General features: G+C 41.0%; 1 protein-coding gene across 1 annotated transcript in view; it reads left to right on the top strand.

The window, feature by feature from the left end:
• FSTL5 (follistatin-like 5) overlaps positions 1-21,573 on the top strand; it is a 337,288-nt gene extending 315,715 nt beyond the window's left edge. Inside the window, exon 14 of the mRNA XM_015414569.1 lies at positions 20,623-21,573. Coding sequence (XP_015270055.1) covers positions 20,623-21,325 — 703 coding nt within the window. The 3' untranslated portion in view covers positions 21,326-21,573. The remainder of the gene's footprint in view (positions 1-20,622) is intronic.
• Positions 21,574-23,545: the final 1,972 nt, after the last annotated feature.

Here is a 23,545-nt window from a genome sequence, read left to right as displayed (position 1 = left end):
GGTACTGGAATGACAGGCTCCAGAGTAGAATGACAGCCCCTGAGGGTACCAGGAGTTTTCTGGGACTGGAATTACTGACATCAGAGAGGGAAAGAAAGGCATTTAAACCGAACAGCTGACTGGTGGCCCAGGCTGTGTTAGGTTTAAATAAGACATTTTTCAATATAGTAAATTGAACCCGAAAAAAAGCCGGATAATTATGACTTTTTGGGGTTCAGCTATACCAACAAGGTGTTTTTCAGGGTTTTTTTTTTGGCTCGGCTATAGCTGAATGCACACCCCTAGTCCCAGACCACTCCTGCTACTCCCAGGGGCTGTCATTCCACTCTGCAGCCTGTCATTCCAGTCCCAGAATGCATCTCCTACCCCCTGGGCTGTCATTCCACTCTGCAGCCTGTCATTCCAGTCCCAGGATGCATCTCCTACCCCCCTGGGCTGTCATTCCACTCTGGGGCCTGTCATTCCAGTCCCAGAACACTCCTGCTACCCCCAAGGGCTGTCATTCCACTCTGGGGCCTGTCATTCTAGTCCCAGAACACTCCTGCTACCCCCAAGGGCTGTCATTCCACTCTGGGCCCTGTCTTTCAACTCCCAGAACACTCCTGCTACCACCAGGGGCTGTCATTCCACTGTGGGGCCTGCCTTTCCAGTCCCAGAACACTGCTGCTACCCTCAGGGGCTGTCATTCCACTCTTCAGCCTGTCATTCCAATCCCAGAACACTCCTGCTACCCCCAGGGGCTGTCATTCCACCCTGGGGCCTTTCTTTCCACTCCCAGAAGACTTCTGCTACCACCAGAGGCTGTCATTCCACTCTGGGGCCTGTGAGTCTAGTCCCAGGACAAATCTGCTACCCACAGTGGCTGTCATTTCACTCTTGGGCATGTGATTCCAGTCCCCAGACACATCTGCTACCCGCAGGGGCTGTCATTCTCCTCTGAAGCCTGTCATTCCAGTCAGAACACTGCTACTATCCCCAGGAGCTGTCATTCCACTCTGGGGCCTGTCATTCCAGTACCAGAGTAGTGTGAGACCAGAGACCTTAATGGAAAATCCATTACGCATTTCCTTTGCAACTCTTCTTGAGCTATAATGTATTTCACTGGAGCCCATACAAGTCAATTGGCGTTCCTGTCTCCCATTATTTCCAATGGGCCTTCAAGCCTCCCCCATTGTTTCCAATGGGCAATCCTGTCCTTCTTTTTAGTACATCCCTCCAGTGGCACCTTTAAAACCAAGGTTTATTCAGGTACAAGCTCTCGCTCCTCTGTGAGGGCAGATCTGCGCATATCCTCCCCCCCATAGCTAGCAATCCAAAAGAGTCCAGTGGCACCTTCAAGACCAAGGTTTATTCAGGTACAAGCTCTCCGTCCTCTGCAAGGGCAGATCTGTGTGTGTCCCCCCCCACCCCAATAGCTAGCAATCCAAAACAGTCCAGTGGAGCCTGAGCGGTGGGGGTTCCCTTCTGACACACATCCAGTGATGTCAGGGGGTGGGGCATATGCAAATAAGTTATGCTAATGAGCTCCTGCACCTCTTTTTCTACAAAATGACCCCTGCATCTAGGGATCTATAAGAGCTAAGTAAACTCTCTACCTTGTATATGGAATATTTTTTTCTTTCTGTTATTAAATATCTAAGGAGCAGAAGGGCTCCTTGAAATAAAACAGAGTTCATACATCCAAGCAAACTAAGATAATTTTAATAAATTAAAAGCTCTAATTACAGTATTATACATGTTTCAAAGCAGAGTTAAATTAAGTAATTGTAAAATATTCATTCCCAGTCTTTAGCTGCTTTAATCTTTGTAGCAGGTGTTTTGAACATCATACAGTACCTTACCTTTGCATGTGTAAGAATGAACAATCAGCCTACTGCTGAGATAGCCTGGAATGTAAATGGAATTAAATATTCTAGATTTTAAATAGTTCATTCTCCTCTTACTCTGAAATGTTAATGGTCATTGGGGGAAAATGTTCAATCAGAGGCTATTCTGATTTTAAATCCCATGAAGCTTTCTCACAGCTTTGTTCAGCTGTGATACATCATTGGTCAAAACCTTTGTTATTATGGCTAGCACTTTAGAGAAACAGAAAGAACTATTTCAAATAGTAGAATATTTAATTCTACATTCATTCTAGGCTATTGCTACAGAACATTATTTGTGGGGGAAGGGGAATGCCTTCAGAAACTCAGGTCCAAGGTTTCTGATATCATTTCAGCCTCTAACTCTTGGCGTTAAATGCAGTTTCCCCCCAAAAAATGTTACTGAAATGGAATGCCTTCACTCACAAGTGGAGAATTTGGGCAAAAGAAGCCTGAGGAAGAAGAATAGTGGCAGAGGAGGGGCCCTTGTCTGGTATGGGCCTTGGATTCTCTGTGGTTGTGGGACTTCTACTGTGGGGGGGGGGAGATCTGTTTTCCAGACTTGAAGGAGACTTTTCCAGAGCTTGTCAGGGTACAGTAAGTTTGAAGCCAAAGACTTCTTTCTCACTCTGCTCTGACTTTGGTATTGTTCAGTCTGTTTTACTGTTCCTTTATTTTGTTGATGCTTCTGGTTCTTTGCCCCTGGTTTATTTTTCTTTAAATAAAAACCATTTAAGTCTTCTTCAGGTTCTTGAAAAGGAGGCATCCACAACTCTATGACTACTTACCTGGCCCTGTAATGCCAAAATGGTTACATAATAATAAAAGATTGTAAATTGGGTCCCAGAGAGAATCTCCACTAACAGAAGGAGGAGCAAAATTCTGTGATTTCTCTCTCTTGCTGAAGGCTCCCCCTCATACTGTTTCTGGGGGTCAGAATTTGGGGGGTTATTTTGGGCTGCAGAAGAAGGGGAAGGTAAGAAAATCATGATCAGAATAGACTAACAGATGAAGACTGGAGGAGGATATGGACTTCTCCTAGCTTTAAATCAAATATCTTTAATGTTAGATTCCAAATGTTTAAGATGACAAGTAGATGGTACATAACACCAACATGTTTAAATAGAATCAAAGCAACAAATGGCAAAAGATGTTGGAAACAATGTGGTCAATCAGGGGACTTCCTGCACTGTTGGTGGGGGTATGCATATGTTAATACTTTCTGGAGACAAGTGTTGCAGGAAATACATACAACAACGGGCTGTAACCTACCTTTGATTCTGGGAACTGTTCTCTTAGGAATATGGGAGGGTCCTCTTTATAACAAGGTGAAAACAGAATTGATGGCTGTGGTCACACGGAACATTAGCCACGCTAGAGAGATGGAAGATAGGCAGATTGCGGGGTAAAAAACTAGTTCCTCCAAGGTAGTAGTTTCCGGTAACCGCGGGGCAAAGGCGGGCGCCTGATCACGTTTCTGGTGGAATCCCGTGGCATCCGGCGGCCGCCCATGTCCCGTTGCGAACAGGTTTTATCCCCCCAAGTCTCCACAGGATGCGCACAAGTGCCCAAAGGCGCATGCGCACAAAGAGGCCCCCCTCCCACTGCAGCCAGGCTTGCCGCCTCTGGAGGGTCGCTATGGCCACTGTCTTGCAGGCGGTTAGAGCGGCTGTGTTGAGGGGGCCCACCTCCCCCTCCATTGGCTATGCCTCAGAGCTCTGTTGGGGTCCGAAAGCGTCTGTCGCCCTCTCCGGTAAGCCCACCACCCGCCTTCGGATGTGCAGATATGATTGCTCAGTCATGCATATGCACAAACTTCAGTTTTTTTAAAAAAATCTATCCCGTTTGCCATGGAAGCGGCGCCTAGCGATTGCTGGTGTGATCGCGCCGCGCCACTTCTTTGCTGCGCTGTAGGATGGTCGTGTGATTGGCATCTCCCCCCTAAACACCTCGACAGGATGTCTGATTGTGCAACCACGCGTTATTTTGCTCCAGGGCAAACAGCCATGCTTCCCCCCCGCATTTTCCTCCCCATGTGACCGGGGCTGATAGTAATCTTACTAGCAGTGGCAAGGAACTTACTTGCAGCATACTGGAAATGCATACAAACCCCTTCCATAACAACATGGAGAGTAGAATTGTGGGGAAATTTTGTATTAGGAAAGATAACGCAACATAATACCTTAAACACAGAGAAACATATATCCTTGAAATCTGTGAAGATCTGGTATCCAGTGATTCAGTACTTCACAGAAAATGGTGTCTCGCCCAATAACCAATGTTCCCTCTAAGCTGTGGAGTCTTGTGAGCAAAAATTCTACTTGGTGAGCTACTGGCATTAAAGTTGTGTGCGAGCGATTTGGCTGCTGCATAAATTAGTTTGATCTGGAGCCATCCTTCCTGAGCTAAGACAAAAATGTGTGAGCCAGAGGCTAAAAAACTGTGAGCTAGCTCACACGAACTCAGCTTAGAGGGAACACTGCCAATAGGGAAATGATGTACTTTTGAAAATTAATTAAGTAATGCTCAATAGTTTAGCGATCGTTTGCTAAAAGAATACTGTTCATGAATAAAGATGGTTGATATATTGTATGTTTAATATAAATTTATATGAAAACCATGTTATATCTGTAATCAGTTAGCACTTTATGTCCTCCACATTGATATGGCTCCTTACTGTTATATGATTGTAAACTTTATTTGTTAAATAAACATTTTATTAAATCAAACCAAAAAAAATCATGATCCACTGACAGAAATACTTCTCTCAACAGAAACTATCAACAGGATGCATTATTGTAATTATTATTAAAATATAATTCAATATACCTAAACAAAATCTTCATGATGAACATAACCTTTGACTTACAGCAGAATACAAAACATTATTGCATTGGAATGCAAACCTTCACAGCAAGTAAATGGCAGGAAGCAATTAGTGTCTCTAAAATCCCCATTAGGGAGAAAATCAGGGTATAAATATCTTGATAAATATCTTCTGTCTTTAATAGAAAAAAAAAACCTTCTTGTGGGGATGAAGCAAAAAGTATATCTTATTCAAACTGGCTATCGTGCTGACTTCCCTATTAATGCTCATCCTTGTCATGTGGAAGGTCAAGCTTTTGTTTATCCTTCTGCATGCAAAATAACACATCAAACTATTGCATATCTACTCTGTGTGGTAGGGTTAATTGCCCAGCATCTTGCACAAGATACCACATTCTTTCTCTTCATGGATACTCAATAATCATTTTGGAAGCCTGTTTCCTTTGGGACAGATTACAACCATAAATATGCTGTTTGCCCATGCAGAAAATCATGGATATTCACAGGAGGGCCATAACCAGGCTTCCTTTCTAGGACAGTTTGCCACATTTCCCACTGGGGCTTCAAAGAAGAACAACAAAGTTTTTCCTCATCACCAGCAAAGACTTCTGAAATCCTGTTGCCAAGCCCCAAAAGTCTTCCTGTATTTCAGCCAATACAAATTGTTAGTATCAGAAATTTATACATTGGATAAGAATTTTTATATTCAGAAATCTTTCTGTTTTGAATTCTTTTCTTAAAGCAATAATATTTTTTTCATTATTGACCCATTTAAGCATCCTGCCATTCTCACAGTGGAAGCAGTTTAAGACGAGAGCAATTTTTAAACAAGATTTTTTTTTTCTGTTTTAAAAATTAGCTGCGGTGGCTTGAGTGGTTAAGACACTGAACTGCAGATTGGAAGGGTCAGCAGTTCGAGACCTGAGTGCCGCATGACAGAGTGAGCTCCCTCTCTGGTCCCAGCTCCTGCCAACCTAGCAAGTAGATAAATAGGTACTGCTTCGGTGGGGAGGTAATAGTGTTCCATGAGCCTTGGCGTCTAGTCATGCCAGCCACATGACCATGGAAATGTCTTTGGACAGCACTGGCTCTTCAGCTTGGAAATGGACATGAGCACTGCATCCCTAGAGTTGGATTCGACTGGCACCACATCCCTAGAGTTGGATTTGACTGGCTTTTGAGCAAGGGAAACCTTTACCTATCACTCTTTAATGCTCTAATATCACAAATTGAAAATGCTGTTTTCAAAAAATTCTTGGGGGAAATCAGTGTACCAGGTGGGTTAGTATATCTAATTGACCAATCTTTGCTTAGAACCCTGATTATCAGCATCCCTAGCTTGGAAACAAATCCACATTTTCCATTGCCAAATGGGGCATGCAACTTGCAGCTTGGTTGTGAGATACTCCTATTGAGTTTTTCACATTTTCTGAAGCCCATAGTTTTTGAAGTCCTATCTTGTACCTGTTTCTTGAGGGGCATACTAGAGATACTGTTACCCATCTAAGAGTATAGTTTCTTTTACTCTCTCATATAATTTGAAGGCACAAACTTAGAAAATAAAACATCTTTTTTATGCCTTTTGCTTTGGTCATTGTACTTGTTCCTGAGATCTGTTCCTTAGGGGATGGCAGAAGGCTCAGAAGAGAGAGGGAACCTCTTGGGAGGATAAAGCACACAATGGCTCATTACGCATGCACATCTTACTGCAGATTTTCTGAGCAGTAAGCCTTTAAGCTTGAATTCCTATTCTGTGCCCGCCTTACACAACATTCTTTTTCCACCAGTGTATTTATTCTGCAGCTACAATTAAAAAAAGAAGAAGAAGCATTTTTCTAAATCGGAGTTGAATGTCACTTGTGACATGTGGGGTGGCATCCAAAGTTTTGTTTTATTTTTAAATTTATGCAATTGCCCTAGTGCAGCTGCGCAATAGCATACAGCAAGCACTTTTCATTTAAATCCTCGTGGTTCAGGTTTTGCACATGCATTTTAGCATTAGTTTACTGAATGAAAGTGAATGAAAGGCAGGCAAAGGGGGAAAATATCCACATTTTCCATTGCCAAATGGGGCATTCAACTTGCAGATTGGTTGTGAGATACTCCTATTGAGCTTTTCACAGTTTCTGAAGCTCATAGTTTTTGAAGTCCTGTAATTCTAATTTGTACCATTACCCGGCACTAGGGGATTCTTGGCTGTGTTATCGGCCAGTGTGAAAAATCGGAAAGAGTCACATGATCTCATAATATGGGGAAACATGTTGAGCATACAGAATGCATGGTAGAACCCACTGACATTGGCATTGCAAGCTGTGATCATTGGCAATATGTGTGTGTTCATGTGCGCCTGTGCAGTCGACTGCAACTCTACCACGCTTTGCACAGGGCTGCAGTTTTTATGGGGGAGGAGGGTTTTTTTTAGAGCTTTTTTAGTCTTTTGACACTAAATTGGAAAAATGGGAGTATTTTCACTGATGTCCTAGTGCAGCTGCACAGTAACGCAAATTTCCTGCCCTTCCTTGCAAATTTGTGTGGTTTTCTCTTTGTGATTCTCTAATTTGATCCTGCACACTGGTTGTGATCCTGGCAGCTTTTAAAAGCCTGTCCTGTGCAGATCCTACTACTTCTTCCTCTCATTCAGTATTCCTATAGTTTTCTGGCTGTTGTCTTTTATGGGTGTAAGGTAATAAGACTAGAGGCAAAGCATATGATGCAGCCACCGCTGCTCTTTGCTTATACCTGCCATGACATGCTGACTTATTATACATGGATCTTTATGCCACTTCCCTGTCACTGTCATACTACAATATCCTCTGCCATCGCTTGTGTGAGAAAGCTATTCATCTTTCCAAACGAGGTCCAAAATCCTTATTCTACTAAGTCAATTTTTGCAAGATCGTACCTTCTAAACTTTGCTAAACATAGGGAAGGTTAAATACTCATTGAACTGTGTATTTCTCTGCCTCTGGTGTAACTTTAATGTCTAGCTGTATTCTAAGAAGGGTTGCTAAGGAAAGTGTGCCATTGATCACAGAATGACTTGCTCCTCAGTTAGTGAGAATCATAACCTCAAAATGACTGTAATTCTGTTTTTACAAATTCCAGTTCTGCCATGAGGTTTAGTGGATTATGCCGGGCTTGCAACTGGGATCTGTGCTGGACATAGTGTGCAGAGTGGATCCAGTCTAAGCCATTGGCTCAGCCCAGGAACTTGAGGGAAGGATCCAGAGCCCACTTTAACGTAAACAACTTAAATGGCACTTGCGGCATTTTGCAATTCAAAAATAACAAAATATTTTATTCAACATAGAGGGGGAAAGTCAGGTGAAATCAGGGGCTGAAATTTCTGAGGTAAAACAAGTACATGCACAGACTTTCATTTTTATGTTTTAGGCTAATGATTTTCTTAAATGTAAAAATCTTTACGTTGAGAGACTTTTGTTCCAGTGTTTTCCCTAAACACTCAAGTACACTCTTTGAATCCTTCGGTTTCCAGAAGGCTGGTGCACTCCTTCCAGTACCCAGACCCCTTCTCTTGAAACACCAGTACTCATCTTGAGTTTTTAACTGTCTCTTAAGGTCTTTAGAGGCAGTTTCTAACCATACCAGACCAGGGGTCTCAAACCAGGGATCTCTCCACTCTTCAGAGCTAACTCCCTGTCTGACTGGCCCAAATGAGAGTCTTGTCTACTTCCCAAACTTCCTTGCCAACTGCTCTCAGTCAGGACTGAATTCTGAAACTGTCAGTACTAATCTCTTCTCAGCTAGGGCTGAAATCAGACTGTCAGTACTCAACTCAGTCAAGGCAGAAATCTCACCATCTCCTCAGCATGCTGCTCTCAAGTCTTTCTCTGCTCAGCTGATGCTGATCAATCAGATCTTTTGGAACAGCCTGTCATTCAAGGCTCTCTGGCTCTGTGAAGAATTAACCCTTCACAGCCCTTCAGGTGTTTGTACAGCAATTCTAAGCTTTGAAAAGCTTTTTAAAAAGCTTTTTTTAATAGTATGATATCACAGTGTCATACAATTATTGTCTCTGAGAATACCTTAGTGGTGTTATTAGCTTAGTATAATGAGGATTTTTATGCACCATCACTATACTGTGTGCAATTATTCCAAATCAATAAATACATCATCTGCCTTGGTTCTCTATGTCTGTGAAAGCAGCATTATGTCACAGTAATAATATAGTATGCTAAGTTTCAAAATGCATTCAGCTGTGGCACAAAATTAACACCCACCAGGCAGCACATTGCCCATGCTACCCACAATCAGTAGGTGTCTTGCATTTAATACTTTTCTAATTAATCATAAATATGTCAGATATATCACAAAGTAAAACTCCTGGAGGGATACTGAAATGTAACATATTTCAACACCCCGTTTTCTGTGTGTGTGCTGCCAAGTGTCGAAACAGAAATTACAATAAACGTGGGATACATACATACATACATACATACACACACACATATATATATATTAGAATAAGGCCATTAATATTTGTATTTTTCCTCCAAAACTAACAAGGTAGACGGAGGGGGGGAAGGGGGTTGCCTGTGTGTGTCAGAGGGAGCTCCTTATGGCATTTGAAGCTCTTTGTCCTTGTGCCTTGGCATGGCATGGCATTATGCAGGCTAGGGAACTGGTCCATCTCACAACAGGTAAGAGGGCAGGTAACCTTGAACTGGAACAGCAATGCAAAAGGAAGGTTTTCTTCTCTCAGGTGTGCAGTTTCAACTGGCATCATATTGGGTCACCATGCAGTACAGTCCCTTAAGCATACCTTTTGTACAGTCCATTTTTATCACTTATGAGTTATAGTCCATAAGAGCACATTAAGTGCCTTGCAGGGCAACATAGTGGTGCAGGTAGGTGGGGGGATTGGGCAGAATATCCTTATCCCTAATCCATGAAGAGTAGAACAAGCTCTTGCCCTCACCCAGATAGCCCAGGAAAGCCCAATCTTGTCAGATCTTGGAAACTAAGCAGGGTCGACCCTGGCAAGTACTTGGATGGGAGACTTCAAGGAATACCAAGGTCAAGACGCAGAGGCAGGCAATAACAAGCCACTTCTCTGAATGTCCAAACTCCACTAGAAGTCATCAGAACTCAATTATGACCCCAGTCACACGGGCTGGAAAATGCGGGGCAGGGGCATGGCTGTTTGCCCCGGGGCAAACTAATGCACGACTGCGAGATCAGACCTCCGGTTGAGGTCCCGTCGAGGTCCCGTGGCTAGGGGGGAGGTGCCGATCACACCACAAGCAAAGAAGCGGGGTGGCGCGGCAAACGGGGTTGTTGTTTGTTTTTTTACTTTTTTAAACTTAAGTGTGCGCATGCTCCGTTGGGTGCTTGTGCACATCCGTGGAGCCTTGGGGGGAAAAATGACCTGTTTGCAAGGGGAAATGGGCGGGCGCCGGATGCCACCGGAAATGCAATCAGACGCCTGCCCTTGCCCCGCGGTTTTCGGAAACTAGTACCTCCGAGGTACTAGTTTTTTGCTGCGCATCTTAGGAGGGAAGCCTCGGTTGAGCCACGGGGGCTCTACGCTTCCCAGATGTGGCGGTGAGATCGCACCTGGAAAATCTGCCTATCTTCCATCTCTCTAGCGTGGCTACTGTTCCATGTGACCGCAGCCAATGACTTCCAGGCATGCACGTATATTCACACACAGAGACACAAAATACCCCTCCAAAAAAGAGCAGAACAAACTCTCCACAACCAGGACATTAAAGGGAAGGAAATTTTGCCCAACTCCTTCTCCTCATCAAAGCACCCAGTGTCATACTGCAACCCCTTAACAGATGATTGGGTGTGTGAATAAATGTGAAGAAATAAATAAAAATATCCTTCTTTGTAAGTTTATTTCACTCCCACTTGCACATGACGCAGCCCTCTTGTGGTAAGGGTTCTTTTGAATTATTCAGTGGTTAAGATTTGATACCACACATCTCTTTTTGTTCTTGCATTACACCAAAACAGAACAAAAACCATGAAATCGAGGTTGTTTTGCTTTGTATTTAAAGTTTTGTCGTATGTTGCAACTACTTGTTAGTAATATGCATTAGGTTTGATCCAGCCAGCATTCCCACTGCTGAAAAAGAAGAAGGTTCCTTTTGACCACCAAAAAGGCTATGCTTGGGGGGTTATGGAACATGCATGGGTAAAAGCAATGTAGGGTGGTGGCTGTAGTAAGGAGGAGAAATAGGACAGATTGATTGAAAAAGCAGTCTGGATCCCACCCCATTTGTGCCAGATCTGCATAGCTAACATATAAAATATAGCTAAAATTGAATTAAATAAAACATAAGACAATTAGAACAAAATGAATAAAATGCTACTTGGTGAGTAACCAGGAAAGGATATGGGAAAGTTGAACAAATAATTAATGGATGGGGAAGTTAAATGATACATGGTGCATTTCTGTAACCCTGCTTGATGATAACCTAGGTTTCCTTATTACTTACTGAAGTTTCCTTAAAAATACATAGGACAAAGTGTAAGGTAATTTGGGAGGGGGGAATGCTAACTTCATTCGATCTGGTTTGCAAAAAATGAGGAAAATTACATAACTAATTGCTCTCTTCAGCTAGTCTGATAAATTAGATCCTCGTATTAATGCCAAGAGGGTATATCAAATTCTGCAGTTTAAAGTGATATGCAACCAGAAATTACTGGTTGAAAAAGGAGTTAACTTTAGCAGTCTTTCTCAAGTTAGTCTGTAGTTCTCAGCACTTTGTTGAATTCTGAAGTGAGAGTTTTTAATAATAAAGTTGCTACCTCACTAGGAAAGGATACTAGTAGGACTGGTCTTTGGCTGTATTGCCATGGGCATCCTTTTATTACAAAACACCAAAAAATTGAGCAAGAAACGGAAGTTTCATTTATTTTTAAAGGGAATGTCTAGCCTTGAGCACACAGTCTCAAACATGTCTTTAAAATGTCAATATAATTCCTGTACCTGACTTTGAAAATTGATTTTTGCTGAAACCACGGGTTATTGATAGTGTTTTCCTATCAATGCTGCTCAAGACAGTCCTCTGTAGAGTGTGAGAAGCTTGGTCATCATACTGCTGTATTTTTGGAAAGACTCTGATCCTTTAATGTTATATTCATCCTTATGCCTGCTGCACAATCCCCCCATACAGTCTGTTGATCCATGACCAAAATGGAGTTATTTACACTAGTCTTGTGCATTGGTACAGATGACTCTGTAGGTTTTATTATAGTCATTACCACCAATCCCCTTGCTGTAATAACTATAGGTCGAATTTATTTTCACAATGAACTGTTAGTAGGGTTGCCAGGTCCCCCAGGGGGTCGGGGAAACCCCTGCTCGATGGGTCCGTTACCCGCCGGCCCAGATAGGGCTGCCAAGGGGAACCCCACCCCCAAAGTGCCGGGATCATGGAGACATGCCCGGCGTGATGACATCACCCGGAGGTGACGCCATCGCATCGGGCACATTGCGGAGGGGACACTCTATCATTCAAAGGAAAACTCTATGGTTTTTCCTTGAATGATAGTGGTCCCACCCCCAAAGTGCCCAATGCGATGGCGTCACCTCTGGGTGACGTCATCGCGGTGTGCGTGCTTTGTGCGCATGCACCGAAGAACTTCCAGAGAGGGGCCGGGACTCCCCCACTGCAACTAAAGGTAGGACTTGGCAACCCTGTTAGTGTTTATTCATTCTTATAAATGGCCTTTGTAGGACAGACATGAAAGAAACACCATGATCTATCTTTAATCACCTTGAGATAGTTTTGAAGAATTGCTGGGAGAAAGTTATAAGTTAATTATAGAGTCTAGAGTAGTGTTAAAAGAATCAACCCTGAGGAAGAGGAAGTGGCTTAAAAGCCAGTCTTCCTGAGATGTAAAATAAAACTGAATCAAAGCTGAAGCCAATGCAGAGTTAATGGCGGCTCAGCTACGCCCAACCATCAAAGCAACTTTGAAGACAGTTTGCATGTGGTGAGTTAAAAGGCATTGACAGGAATGCAAAAGTAGTTAAGTTTTAGAAATTATCACAAGAGCAAGGTTTGGTGAATACATTTGAACACTGCCAACATGCAGCACTCCCAATAATTCCAGCTTTGAGAATTCTGATAAAGAGGACTTTATCTAGCAAAAACTCCTCTAACAACTACATATTCCCACCCTCAGCTGCCTGGGTGAGCATGCTGCTTTGGTGCCAGTGGCACAAGCCACTACCATAGGTAAAACCGCATAGGATGGTGTTGATCAACGGTTTCTTATCCAGTTAGGCTGGAAGCCTTTTCCTACAGATTTTTGACAGACAAGGCGTGAAAAGCTTAGAACTCAGGCTGTGGGCAGAATTCAACTATCTTGCTGAAATTCACACTGAGAGAAGAGCCACAACTTTTGTCTCTTGATTTCTTAGAAATTTCACAATATCTCACCTCCTGGTGTCTTCAACAAGTGCCAACAGCAAACTCTTATCTTATCCTTAATTGGCCCTCTTGACTAAAAGAAATTTCCAGCTGCTTCTCATTCAAGTTCATAAGTTCCCTAGTCCAACTTGCCTTCCCAATTAGCTTACTTTATTTCCCAAAGTCTGCCTTTCTATCCTTAAGCACACTATGTTCTCCTGTTATCATCTCACTTTTCCTAGTATCAGTAATGATATCATGTGTCCTGAAGTACTCGTCAATATTTCAAGGAGGGTCTGGTCCCTTCATCTGCTCTGAACCTACTAAAGTTTAATCTTTAGTACTGTAATCAATGTGCCCATTTGAGCTTCTGGGTACATTTTTCTACTAAATGAACATGGCTACTATTTACACATTGATGTATTTCACCTCTGCTTCCACATGACATTCAGCTAAAAAGCTATTTCTTTAGCACCTTATGTGGAAACATCACTCAGTCTGTCCTTTATAAGGGGCAACAGACAATAATAGAATCAGAGCTAAGTATTACGGAACATAGAACTGGGTTCTGATGGGAGCAAGAGTTTATGTCAAATGGGGCGAACAGAACATAATTATACTGGTCTTGCATTTTTGACAGAGAAATACATGAAAATGTATAGCAACTACATAAGGCAGAAAAGGAAAGAGAAAAGGAAAGAAAGGCATCTGGCACAGAATATTGTTTGAATATAACATTGCCCCCTTGCTCTGTGCTATTACAGCCCAATTCTTTGCTGCACCAGAAGCCATGCCACAACTCATTGGAAGCAACACCAGACCTACCAGCCCTCCAGTACTACTTCTGCATAGTGATATAATAGCCCTTTTGCTTCTGACACAACTCATTGGAAGCAACACCAGACCTAGCAGCCCTCCAGTACTGCTTCTGCAATGATGCACATGGGTACCTTCATGGCACAGCTAGGCCAATGCATTTTGGATTGGTGGAACTGTCTATATGTGAAGAAAATTGTGTTGGTGATTTCAAGCATATTATTACAAGGGGGAGGGACATAAGGATAAGGTTTCTCATAAATATTAATTGAGGGTAAATGAACTCCTCTGCATATCAGTCTGCAGGAAAAGAAGTTTGCATTAAACATGCCACTTTTTACATATAAATCACTGGAGGAAAACTAAAGGTACTCTGATGTATCACTTGTTGTTCTACTAGAGGCCTACTCATAAAACAGGCTTAGAGTACATAAGCCACAGGCATAATTTTATGACACAGTTATGAGTGACTGCAGGTTTCTTCTTTCAGTCTTCAAAAATTAAATGCTTCCAAAAGATGTCACAAGTAATGGCTCTGAAAATTTAAAGTCTTCTGTTCAAACCACAGCCTGAAGCACAGACAATATGAGACAGTGAGAGGTTCCCAAGAAACTTCAAGAATGACTTATGTTGACTGCAGAAGATCAGTGTCAACAATGAAGGACAGTGAAATCTCTGTTGTTTCTATCACTGACTGTGCTAATTAAGCAGAAACCTTGTGGCCCTATAACAAAATTTTATTCTGGCATAAGTGTTTGTGGACTTGAGCCCATTTCTTTTCATGCTGTGGGTGGATTGCTACTATGCTGTCATGTGTTTTGGCAATCAATGTGCCATGAAATGCTGGAAGTATGAAGTGAAATGTAATAATATAAAATTTAGATAAAATCAGAAAAAATAAACAAACATTCATGAGATATGCTAAGCTAGTTAACATCTTAATAGATGGGGAATCATAGGTTTTATTAAGCTACTAAAAGTGAAATAAAATCCTCAATCCCTGTTCAACCTGGGGGTAGTATAGTGTGAAACCCAGATGTTAGCACACTTAGTATAATTAGTGAATTGTATCTGGTTTTTCTGATTATTTGTTGTATTTTATTTAAACAATTTCCATCCAGTTTACAATCCCGAAGACAGGATAGATTTGAATTTCACATCATCTTTATTTTACTTTGTACATCCTGCATTTCAGGACACTTTGACTTTGCTATTTGTTTGTTTCAGAACTAGTACATAAAATATCTGCATAGTGAGCATCCACTCACAGCTTCTGAATAAGTGAATTAGGAGTGCTGGGAGATGTCCTCCTGACTGTCCCACCAATCAAAGGAGCTCATTTGGTGGGCACACAAAAGAGGGCCTTTTCAGTGGCAGCCCCACAATAAAGGAACAATCTACCCTGGGTAGTGCATCTGGCCCCCCTCACTGTCAGTCTTGGAATATGAAGACAGTTTTATTCACTGCATTTGACTAATATAGTTTTTATTTATCGACAGTCCTGAGATTTTTATATGGTAAGCCACCTTGAGTGCCTCAAGGTAGAAAGGCAGCTAATGCTTTAAACAAACAAATTAATTAATACTCAGAAAGTGTCCTGTAGGGGATTAGAGTTCCAAGCAATGGCCAGAATGTTCGTTCTCTAATAATCTAGTTAAGGTTGTAGAATCCATTGCTAATTTTAACACCATCAATGTATTTATTTATTTATTTATTTATTGTCAGATTTGTACCCCGCCCTCCCCGCAGAGCAGGCTCAGGGCAGCTTCCAAGTCACATAAATACAGAATAAAACATACATAATTAAAACACAACAGTTAAAAATAATACAATACAAAGTGCTGGCAGCGATTAAAAATTCAATTAGGTGGACTGCTTTCAAATGGATTTCCAACAGTACTAGATGTTCTGCTCATTGGCTCTTATGGCAGCTGCTTGATGGTAGGTGCTAGATGTTCTTCTGCTCAATGGCTCTCCTGGCAGGTGCTCGATGGTAAAATTATGGGCCGGGCGCTACTGTGGCGGCGGCCCCTAATTAAATGCCTGGGGGAAGAGCTCCGTCTTGCAGGCCCTGCAGAACTGAGAAAGGTCCCGCAGGGCCATGATCTCCTCCGGGAGCTCATTTCACCAGGTAGGGGCCACCACTGAGAAGGCCCCGGCCCTAGTAGCAGCTAGCCTGGCCTCCCTCCAGGGAGGGTCAGATGGTTTTGAGACCCAGACCGTAGTGCTCTCTGGGGTATATGCAGGGAAAGGCAGTCCTATAGGTACGTTGGACCCCGGCCATATAGGGCTTTAAAGGTAAATTAAATTAATTAAAGTAATTAAAGTTAAATTAAATTAATTTAATTGTTGCATTAACATATAAGCAAGAGGTCTACAGTACATTTATTAACATTCTATTTAGTGATGCTCATATTCCATTTACTATTTATGCAGAAATGTTCAGGATTTCAAAATGAATCAACTCAATTTCAAGACAGTAATGCTCTGAGGAGAAGTTGCCCGGATTTGAGGAGGGGGTGTCATTTACATTCCTAAGAATGGCCAGCTGTTTTTGTTAATTGACATAACCATGTAAAATCATAAATGATCAAAGCTAAAGTCTCCTCTACCATCCATTGACCTGATGCCAATATTTTTAATACTCTCTTGGAGGGGATAAAATTGACCTGACTCTTGACTTGGAAGAGATAATGAGCTGTGATATCTCACTGTCCTGTAACCTGTTTGGTGTTTGACCCTGCAGAATCTTGTAACAAATCATTTTGATAAATGTCTACCCTTTTTTCATCATAATGTTAGCAGAGGCAAGCCTTCTTGTTCTATGCTCGTAAATGGTAAAGGACAAATGACCACCACAAGCTATTACAAGATATTCTCTGTCCTGATGAAGACAGTATGTATAGTTTGCAGTCCATTAGGACTTCAGGATGTACTGCCTGAATCCATGAAGTGTGCAAACTTTCATTAGCTTCCTTTTTATTTATTAGTTCATCCTGCAGATTTCTAGACTATTTTGCCTTTGGTGCTGTTGCAACAGTTTGCTTTTTTTTTTTCTCTGAGTGAAAGAGCAAAGAATTTTGCAGTCAGGGTCATAAACAGAAATAAAAGACATTCAAGATCAGTGTTCTCTCTAAGCTGAGTTAGTATGAGCTGGCTCACACATTTTTGTCTTAGTTCAGGAAGGATGGCTCCAGACTGATCTGAAATGGAAAATGTGCCTAAGCTTAACTGAGCAATTCATTCAAACTGCCTGTTCCAGGCTCACTGTCAGCCTTATTAATCCTATTAACTCACTGGTGCACTTCCCATGGTTTTCCAGGTGTATTTTCAAGGAGCAGTTTAAAAAACTGACACTGAGTTTTAAGGGGATGGAGAGGTGACACATAAGAAGAGCATTGTTGGATCAGATCAGTGGTCAATTGGTCCAGTCTTCTGTTTCCTATAATGACCAATCAGGTGTCTCTTCTGGAGTATGAAGATAATGACCTTCCCCTGCTGCAATCTCTCCAGAAATCAGTATTCATTGAAATACTGCCTCTGAATATGTTTTGTTTAGGCAACATGCCTAATAGCCATCTATGAATCTATTTGCCATGAATTTGCCTAATCACCTTTTAAAGCCATCTAATTTAAAAAACTGACACTGAGTTTTAAGGGGATGGAGAGGTGACACATAAGAAGAGCATTGTTGGATCAGATCAGTGGTCTATTGGTCCAGTCTTCTGTTTCCTGTAATGACCAATCAGATGTCTCTTCTGGAGCATGAAGATAATGACCTTCCCCTGCTACAATCGCTCCAGAAATCAATATTCATTGAAATACTGCCTCTGAATATGTTTTGTTTAGGCAACATGCCTAATAGCCATCTATGAATCTATTTGCCATGAATTTGCCTAATCACCTTTTAAAGCCATCTAAGTTAATGGTCATCATCCTGTGATTCTGAGTTCTGCATTGTGTGAAAAAGTATTTCCTTTTGTATGTCCTGAAATCTACTATCCATTAACTGGGTAACCCAAGTTCTAATATGCATTATGGGAGAGGAAGGAAAAGTTCTGTCCACTTGTTTCACACAATGCACAATTTTATGAAACATTATCCCCTTAATCATCTTCTCTCAAACTAGTAAAACCCAAACACTTCCTCTACTTCTCATAGGGAAGGTCCTCTCACCCTCATTTAGGTTGCCCTTTTTTGTACCTTTTCTAGCTCTGTAATATGAAATGCAGCAACCTGAGCTGTACACTATATATCAAATGTGTCCACATGGCTTGTTCTTATGTATGCTTAATTCTGTCTTTAATAACACTTTCTATCAGTTTACTTTGAACAGATGTTAGGTTAACTGGCCTGTCATTTCCTGGCTCCCCTCTTTCCTGATCCGTTTGTAAAAATTGGCAACTACTCTGGGTTCTAGCCAATCCTCTGTTAAGAAAGCAGATGTTAATGAAAATTTGTGTGGGAATGTGTGCACATCTAGACATACACACATACTGAACTAATATTTTAGGCTTGTTGGAAATATTGAGGGCATCGTACATACAATCTGAACAACCAAACTGTTGTTCTGTGGAAGAAGTGAATAGTGCCTGCCAAGTTAAAATTATTGAACAATCATGTTATTTACACTGTCATCCTAAGCAGAAGTGCACTTTTCTAAGCCTGTTGACTTCACTGCTTAGGATGGCACTGTTAATAATGAAAATCTGAAGTTTTTCACTGGAATGGATTAACACCTTTCTTTCACCCTTAGATTAATAAACATAGTGCCACTATTTGAAATTTGTGTCGTGCATAGTCCGATCCAGTGGTCCTGCTCTATGCACATCAACTATATATGCTCAAATGGATGAGGCCCATGTTTTCTGACTACCTCCAGATAGTTAATTTCCAAGAGTAATTGCTTGATTGTTATGCATAAGGATACTTAGAAAATATAACAAATGAGGCCTTAATAGTTGGAAGACATAATTCTAATCCTTATGATATTCACTCCGTCTGAATTAAAATGAGGATTGAAATAATTATCTAAATAGCAATGAACATTGGATTAATGTGATGTTCATGGGGAAAGAAGAATATGAAATGAAGTGAACTGAAATGTGTGAGATGTGCTGTATAGTCCAATTGAAGCTGCTTATCCCTTCTGGTTTAGCCACAGTTATTTGATTTTACAACAGCATAAACAAAATCCCTCTAGACTTACACACATCCGAGATGTGCCGTTTCCTCCTCCCCCTTTCCAATTTCACATAGCAGAATATGCTCCAATTAAACTTAACGTAAGGTTTTGGAATACTTTGTTACTCAAACTGAAATATATTTGTTTTTGTTTTTTTAAGTTTCAAATGCTTCCAGTATCAAGCTGCTGATACATTTGTGGTAGAAAGTGCCATCAAGTCACAGCGGATTTATGGTGACCCTGTAGGGTTTTCAAGGCTTCTTCATGACCTTGGTTTTCCTTGCAGGTCTCCCATCCAAATACTGGCCAGGGCCAACCCTGCTTAGCTTCCAAGATCTGACAAGAGTGGGCTAGCCTGGGCTATCCAGGTCAGAGCTGATGCATTTATACCTAACTTTTATTAGCAGTTTGAATTTGGAAGCATTTGTGACCTGGACCTGGTTCACACAGCACATTCTTCACTTGATTGCAACACTGAGAATGGTCACACAAGCCATATAACGTGGGGAGGAAAGCGAGGCTATTTGCTCCGCAGTAATTTGACCCACCACTCTGTGATCAGAATTGGGTTTCTTCTGTCACTGCATGTTTCCGGTGCGCTTCAAAGAGGGATCACTGACGCAATGGGAGCGCACCGGAGCAATCACACGGGGAAGTCTGTCTGCGGCCCATCGCAAACCCATTTGATACTGCACTTTCCCCAGTATTTTTTTAAGTCCGCTTCTTCGGCGGAGCAAGACTGGTTCCTAACGGGTGCGGGACGCTTGCCAGATGTTCCCGTGTGATTGTGCTCTTAAATCCACCCGGCATTCGTGCCTATCGTGCGGCTACTTCTGCGTGTGATCGGGACCATTCAGTTTCAACTAAGCCCTCACGTTTCTAACTCCACAGACACAGCTTCCATTTCCTCACCCATTACCTTAAAGATGGTATTTTTTAAATAGAGCTATTTCAGACATTGCTGCCAGTCATCAAGAGTGTGGCAGTCTTATATATTCAGGTGGTATGCACGCACGTGACAATCCAGTCTTAGATAAACATACTTGTGTCTAACTTAATGCTGTACCATGTGGTCTGGGATTAGCATAACCCAAGGCTGTCTGCTCCCACATGAGCATGCCTGAGTTTTGAAATCGTTATCAGGTGCTCTGTTCCATGTATCCCACCTCCTGAAATGGTGGCTATGAAGGATGGAGAGTTGTGGTGCCTCATCTGTGAAATGTCCTCAAACTAATTCTTGATCTCGTGGCAAGTGTGCTTTTTGGTGCCAAACTGAAACACATTAATTTTCTCAAGCACTGGAAAATAGGTTTTCTTCTCTCTCTCTTTTTTAAACTCTGTTGTTTTACATGAACTTTGCAGTTAGTATTTTCAAATTGCGCTGCCCCCCTTTCTTAACTTATCATGATGTTTTATATTGTTTTATTGTGAAGTGGGGGGTTTTTAAGCCAAAGGACAAAAATTTTCTTGGAAGGTGTGATATATAAATGTAGTAAAGTTAATATTATGGGTTTTTTTTCATCTTTTGTTTATCTTCTAGGTTTGGATTTATTCTTCACAAAGATGAACCTGTACTCCAGAAAATTGACCTTGAAACTATGTCATACATCAAGACAATTAGTTTAAAGGATTACAATTGCATTCCACGGTCTGTGGCTTACACACACCTTGGAGGATATTATTTTATCGACTGTAAGCCTGATACTACCGGGGCTGTTCCACCACAGCTAATTGTGGACAGTGTTACCGACTCTGTTATTGGATATAATGGTGATGTAACAGGAACTCCGTATGTCTCTCCAGATGGTCATTATCTAGTCAGCGTTGATGATGTGAAAGGTCTCATGAGAGTCCAAATCATTACAATCAGAGGAGAAATACAGGATGCCTTTGACATTCATACCAACTTGCACATATCTGATGTGGCTTTTCAACCATCATTTACTGAAGCCCATCAATATAATGTCTTTGGTAGCTCTAGCACACAAACGGATGTGCTATTTGTAGAATTGTTCTCTGGCAAGGTGAAGATGGTGAAGAGTCTGAAGGAGCCTCTTAAGTCAGAAGAATGGCCTTGGAACAGTAAGAACCGGTTAATTGAGGGCAGTGGGCTCTTTGGCCAGTACCTGATGACGCCTTCCAAGGAATCCCTGTTTATTCTCGATGGACGACTGAACAAGCTGAATTGTGAAATTACTGAAGTCGAAAGAGGAAACACAGTTATTTGGGTTGGAGAAGCATAAGGAACCATATTAGATAACAGCCGAGTGAATAGTTTTACAGTACATTGCACTTAACTTCATCCTCTAAATATTCATTTTTTTAAAAAATTGTTAGACCCTTCTGTACGTGTGATGTGGTTGACTGAGATACAATTTGGTAATATAAAAAAAACTGAAATTGTGATTAAGCATTCAGTTTCCTAACTATGATCCCCTGAGGACAGCTAGTTGGTGGGAATATTAAATTGATAAGTCCCCTCAATCAATGAGCCACAACATGTTGAAATGATGCAACATTTTATAACGAAGGTCTTTTTTAAAGAAAAAAAATCATATTGACTCAATCAGATTCATCAAATTGTTAGGTTATTATGGATAACGTTGGATTTCTTAAAATGAAATATTCTGTCATACCCTGACCTGTTCAGTCCACTATTAAATCTTTTTGTGCCTTGAAGGGAAATGTCTCACAAGGAAGGAGAAGCCTAGGAAATGTGTAATTTTATCCCTATTGTGGCTGTAGGCTTTCTTTTTTCCTGAAAAGAAGCTTTTGATATATCTCTCTCTCTCTTTTTTGCATTTCCATCCAGTTGTAAAGTGTAGTTTTTAAGAAAAAGGGAAACATCTGTTTGCAACATCTACTGTTCTCTTATTTTAATCACAGCAATTTGAGACATATATTGCAAGTTTTAGTAGGTCTGTAACTGTTCATTGAAGGTTTGGCCTTTTTCATAGTAGAGCTAGGCAACTATGTATCCAGCCAGTTAAAAAGGCTATTCTGTTCATCATACATATCTGCCTAGGAACAAACATGTTTTGTCAAACCAAGAAGCTTCACTTAGACTGGCAAGAAAACTGTTATTTTTAAAAACAATTTCTTACTAGATGTGCATTATTAAGAAATCTGTATAACAATGGAACTAAAAAAAAAGATGGAGGTTTGGGCCATGTTCCTATATTCTTTAATGAAAGTAGGTTCTGTTGAAATTAAAACTGACTTTGAAGTTAATGCATTAAGAATCAGCTTAATAGATACCCTACAATCTTTATGTGTACATTTGTCTCTTAAAAACCTGCTTTTCCTCAATCTTTTGATAACTCAATTTTTCTATCCCACTCCTGTCATTACATTATCACAAGGACTTTCTATATTCTTTCTTTTAACAAATTATTGCTATGGGTTTGGATATTGCTTATACATCTATCAAGGAAAATAAAGATTCTAAAATTTAGAATCATTGTAGCCAGTAGAATGAGAAAAAAATATATCTGCACTCCATGAAGTTAGCAGTACAACTTTTCTTCAGATCTCCAGGAACAATATAGGTGGTTTGGCTTATATTGTTTTTGTGTCTCTTTAATTAAAACCCAGGCATTTAAACTGACCACTGTTCATTCAATGCAATTAAAAAATTTAATTTTACTCCAATGTGTAAAGCTGCTTCAAAATTTGAAATTTTCTAGCATTGTATTTTCTTGTGTGTAATTAGCATCCTGCGCTGTGATACCATAGAACTCTCTTTAGCTTAAGGAAGCTGGCAGATAGATATAAGTGAACAAACTATTCGACATACATCTCTAGCGACTGAATCCTTTGAACGGTTTTTTACCCCATTGTGAGCAAAGAACCATGTAAACTGTCTGTTATTCATTGATTTACAGTAGTCCATCTCTTTGACATTTTTCTTCTCTATCCTACACCATGTGGATGTTCTAAATGTAGAAAATGCTTGACAAAAGGAGAATAAAGCCCTTACATTTTAAACGCTGTTGCTTACAGTTGATATGCCAATGCAGATGTTTTTTTTAAAAAAAATGTAATGACAAGGTGACAATTTTAATGAAAGTCTGAAAGAAGAAAAAGGTTCACTTTTCATCAGAGATTCTGCATCATAAATCACACATTGCGCCCACCCCCACTAGAAAAGTTTTTGGCACTTGGCATTAGCAGCTTTCACACAAGCTAATCGACAGGCTTGGGCATTTTGGATGTTTAGAAATTTGTTCAATGAGAGGCGTAACCCCAGTCATGTACTATGCAGTACTATAGCAGCAGGGCACATAGTCTGGTTCCAGTATATCATCACACAGAATTTTAAAAATGTGATTGAAGGCACTGAGAGGCGTAACCCCAGTCATGTACTATGCAATACTATAGAAGCAGGGCACATAGTCCGGCTCCAGTATATCATCGCACAGAATTTTTAAAATGTGATTGAAGGCACTGAGTACTGGCACCTA

The sequence above is a fragment of the Gekko japonicus genome, unplaced genomic scaffold, assembly GCF_001447785.1.
Source record: "Gekko japonicus isolate JY-2015 unplaced genomic scaffold, Gekko_japonicus_V1.1 scaffold579, whole genome shotgun sequence".
NCBI lineage: Eukaryota > Metazoa > Chordata > Lepidosauria > Squamata > Gekkonidae > Gekko > Gekko japonicus.
This window is presented reverse-complemented; position numbering and strand designations above follow the sequence as displayed.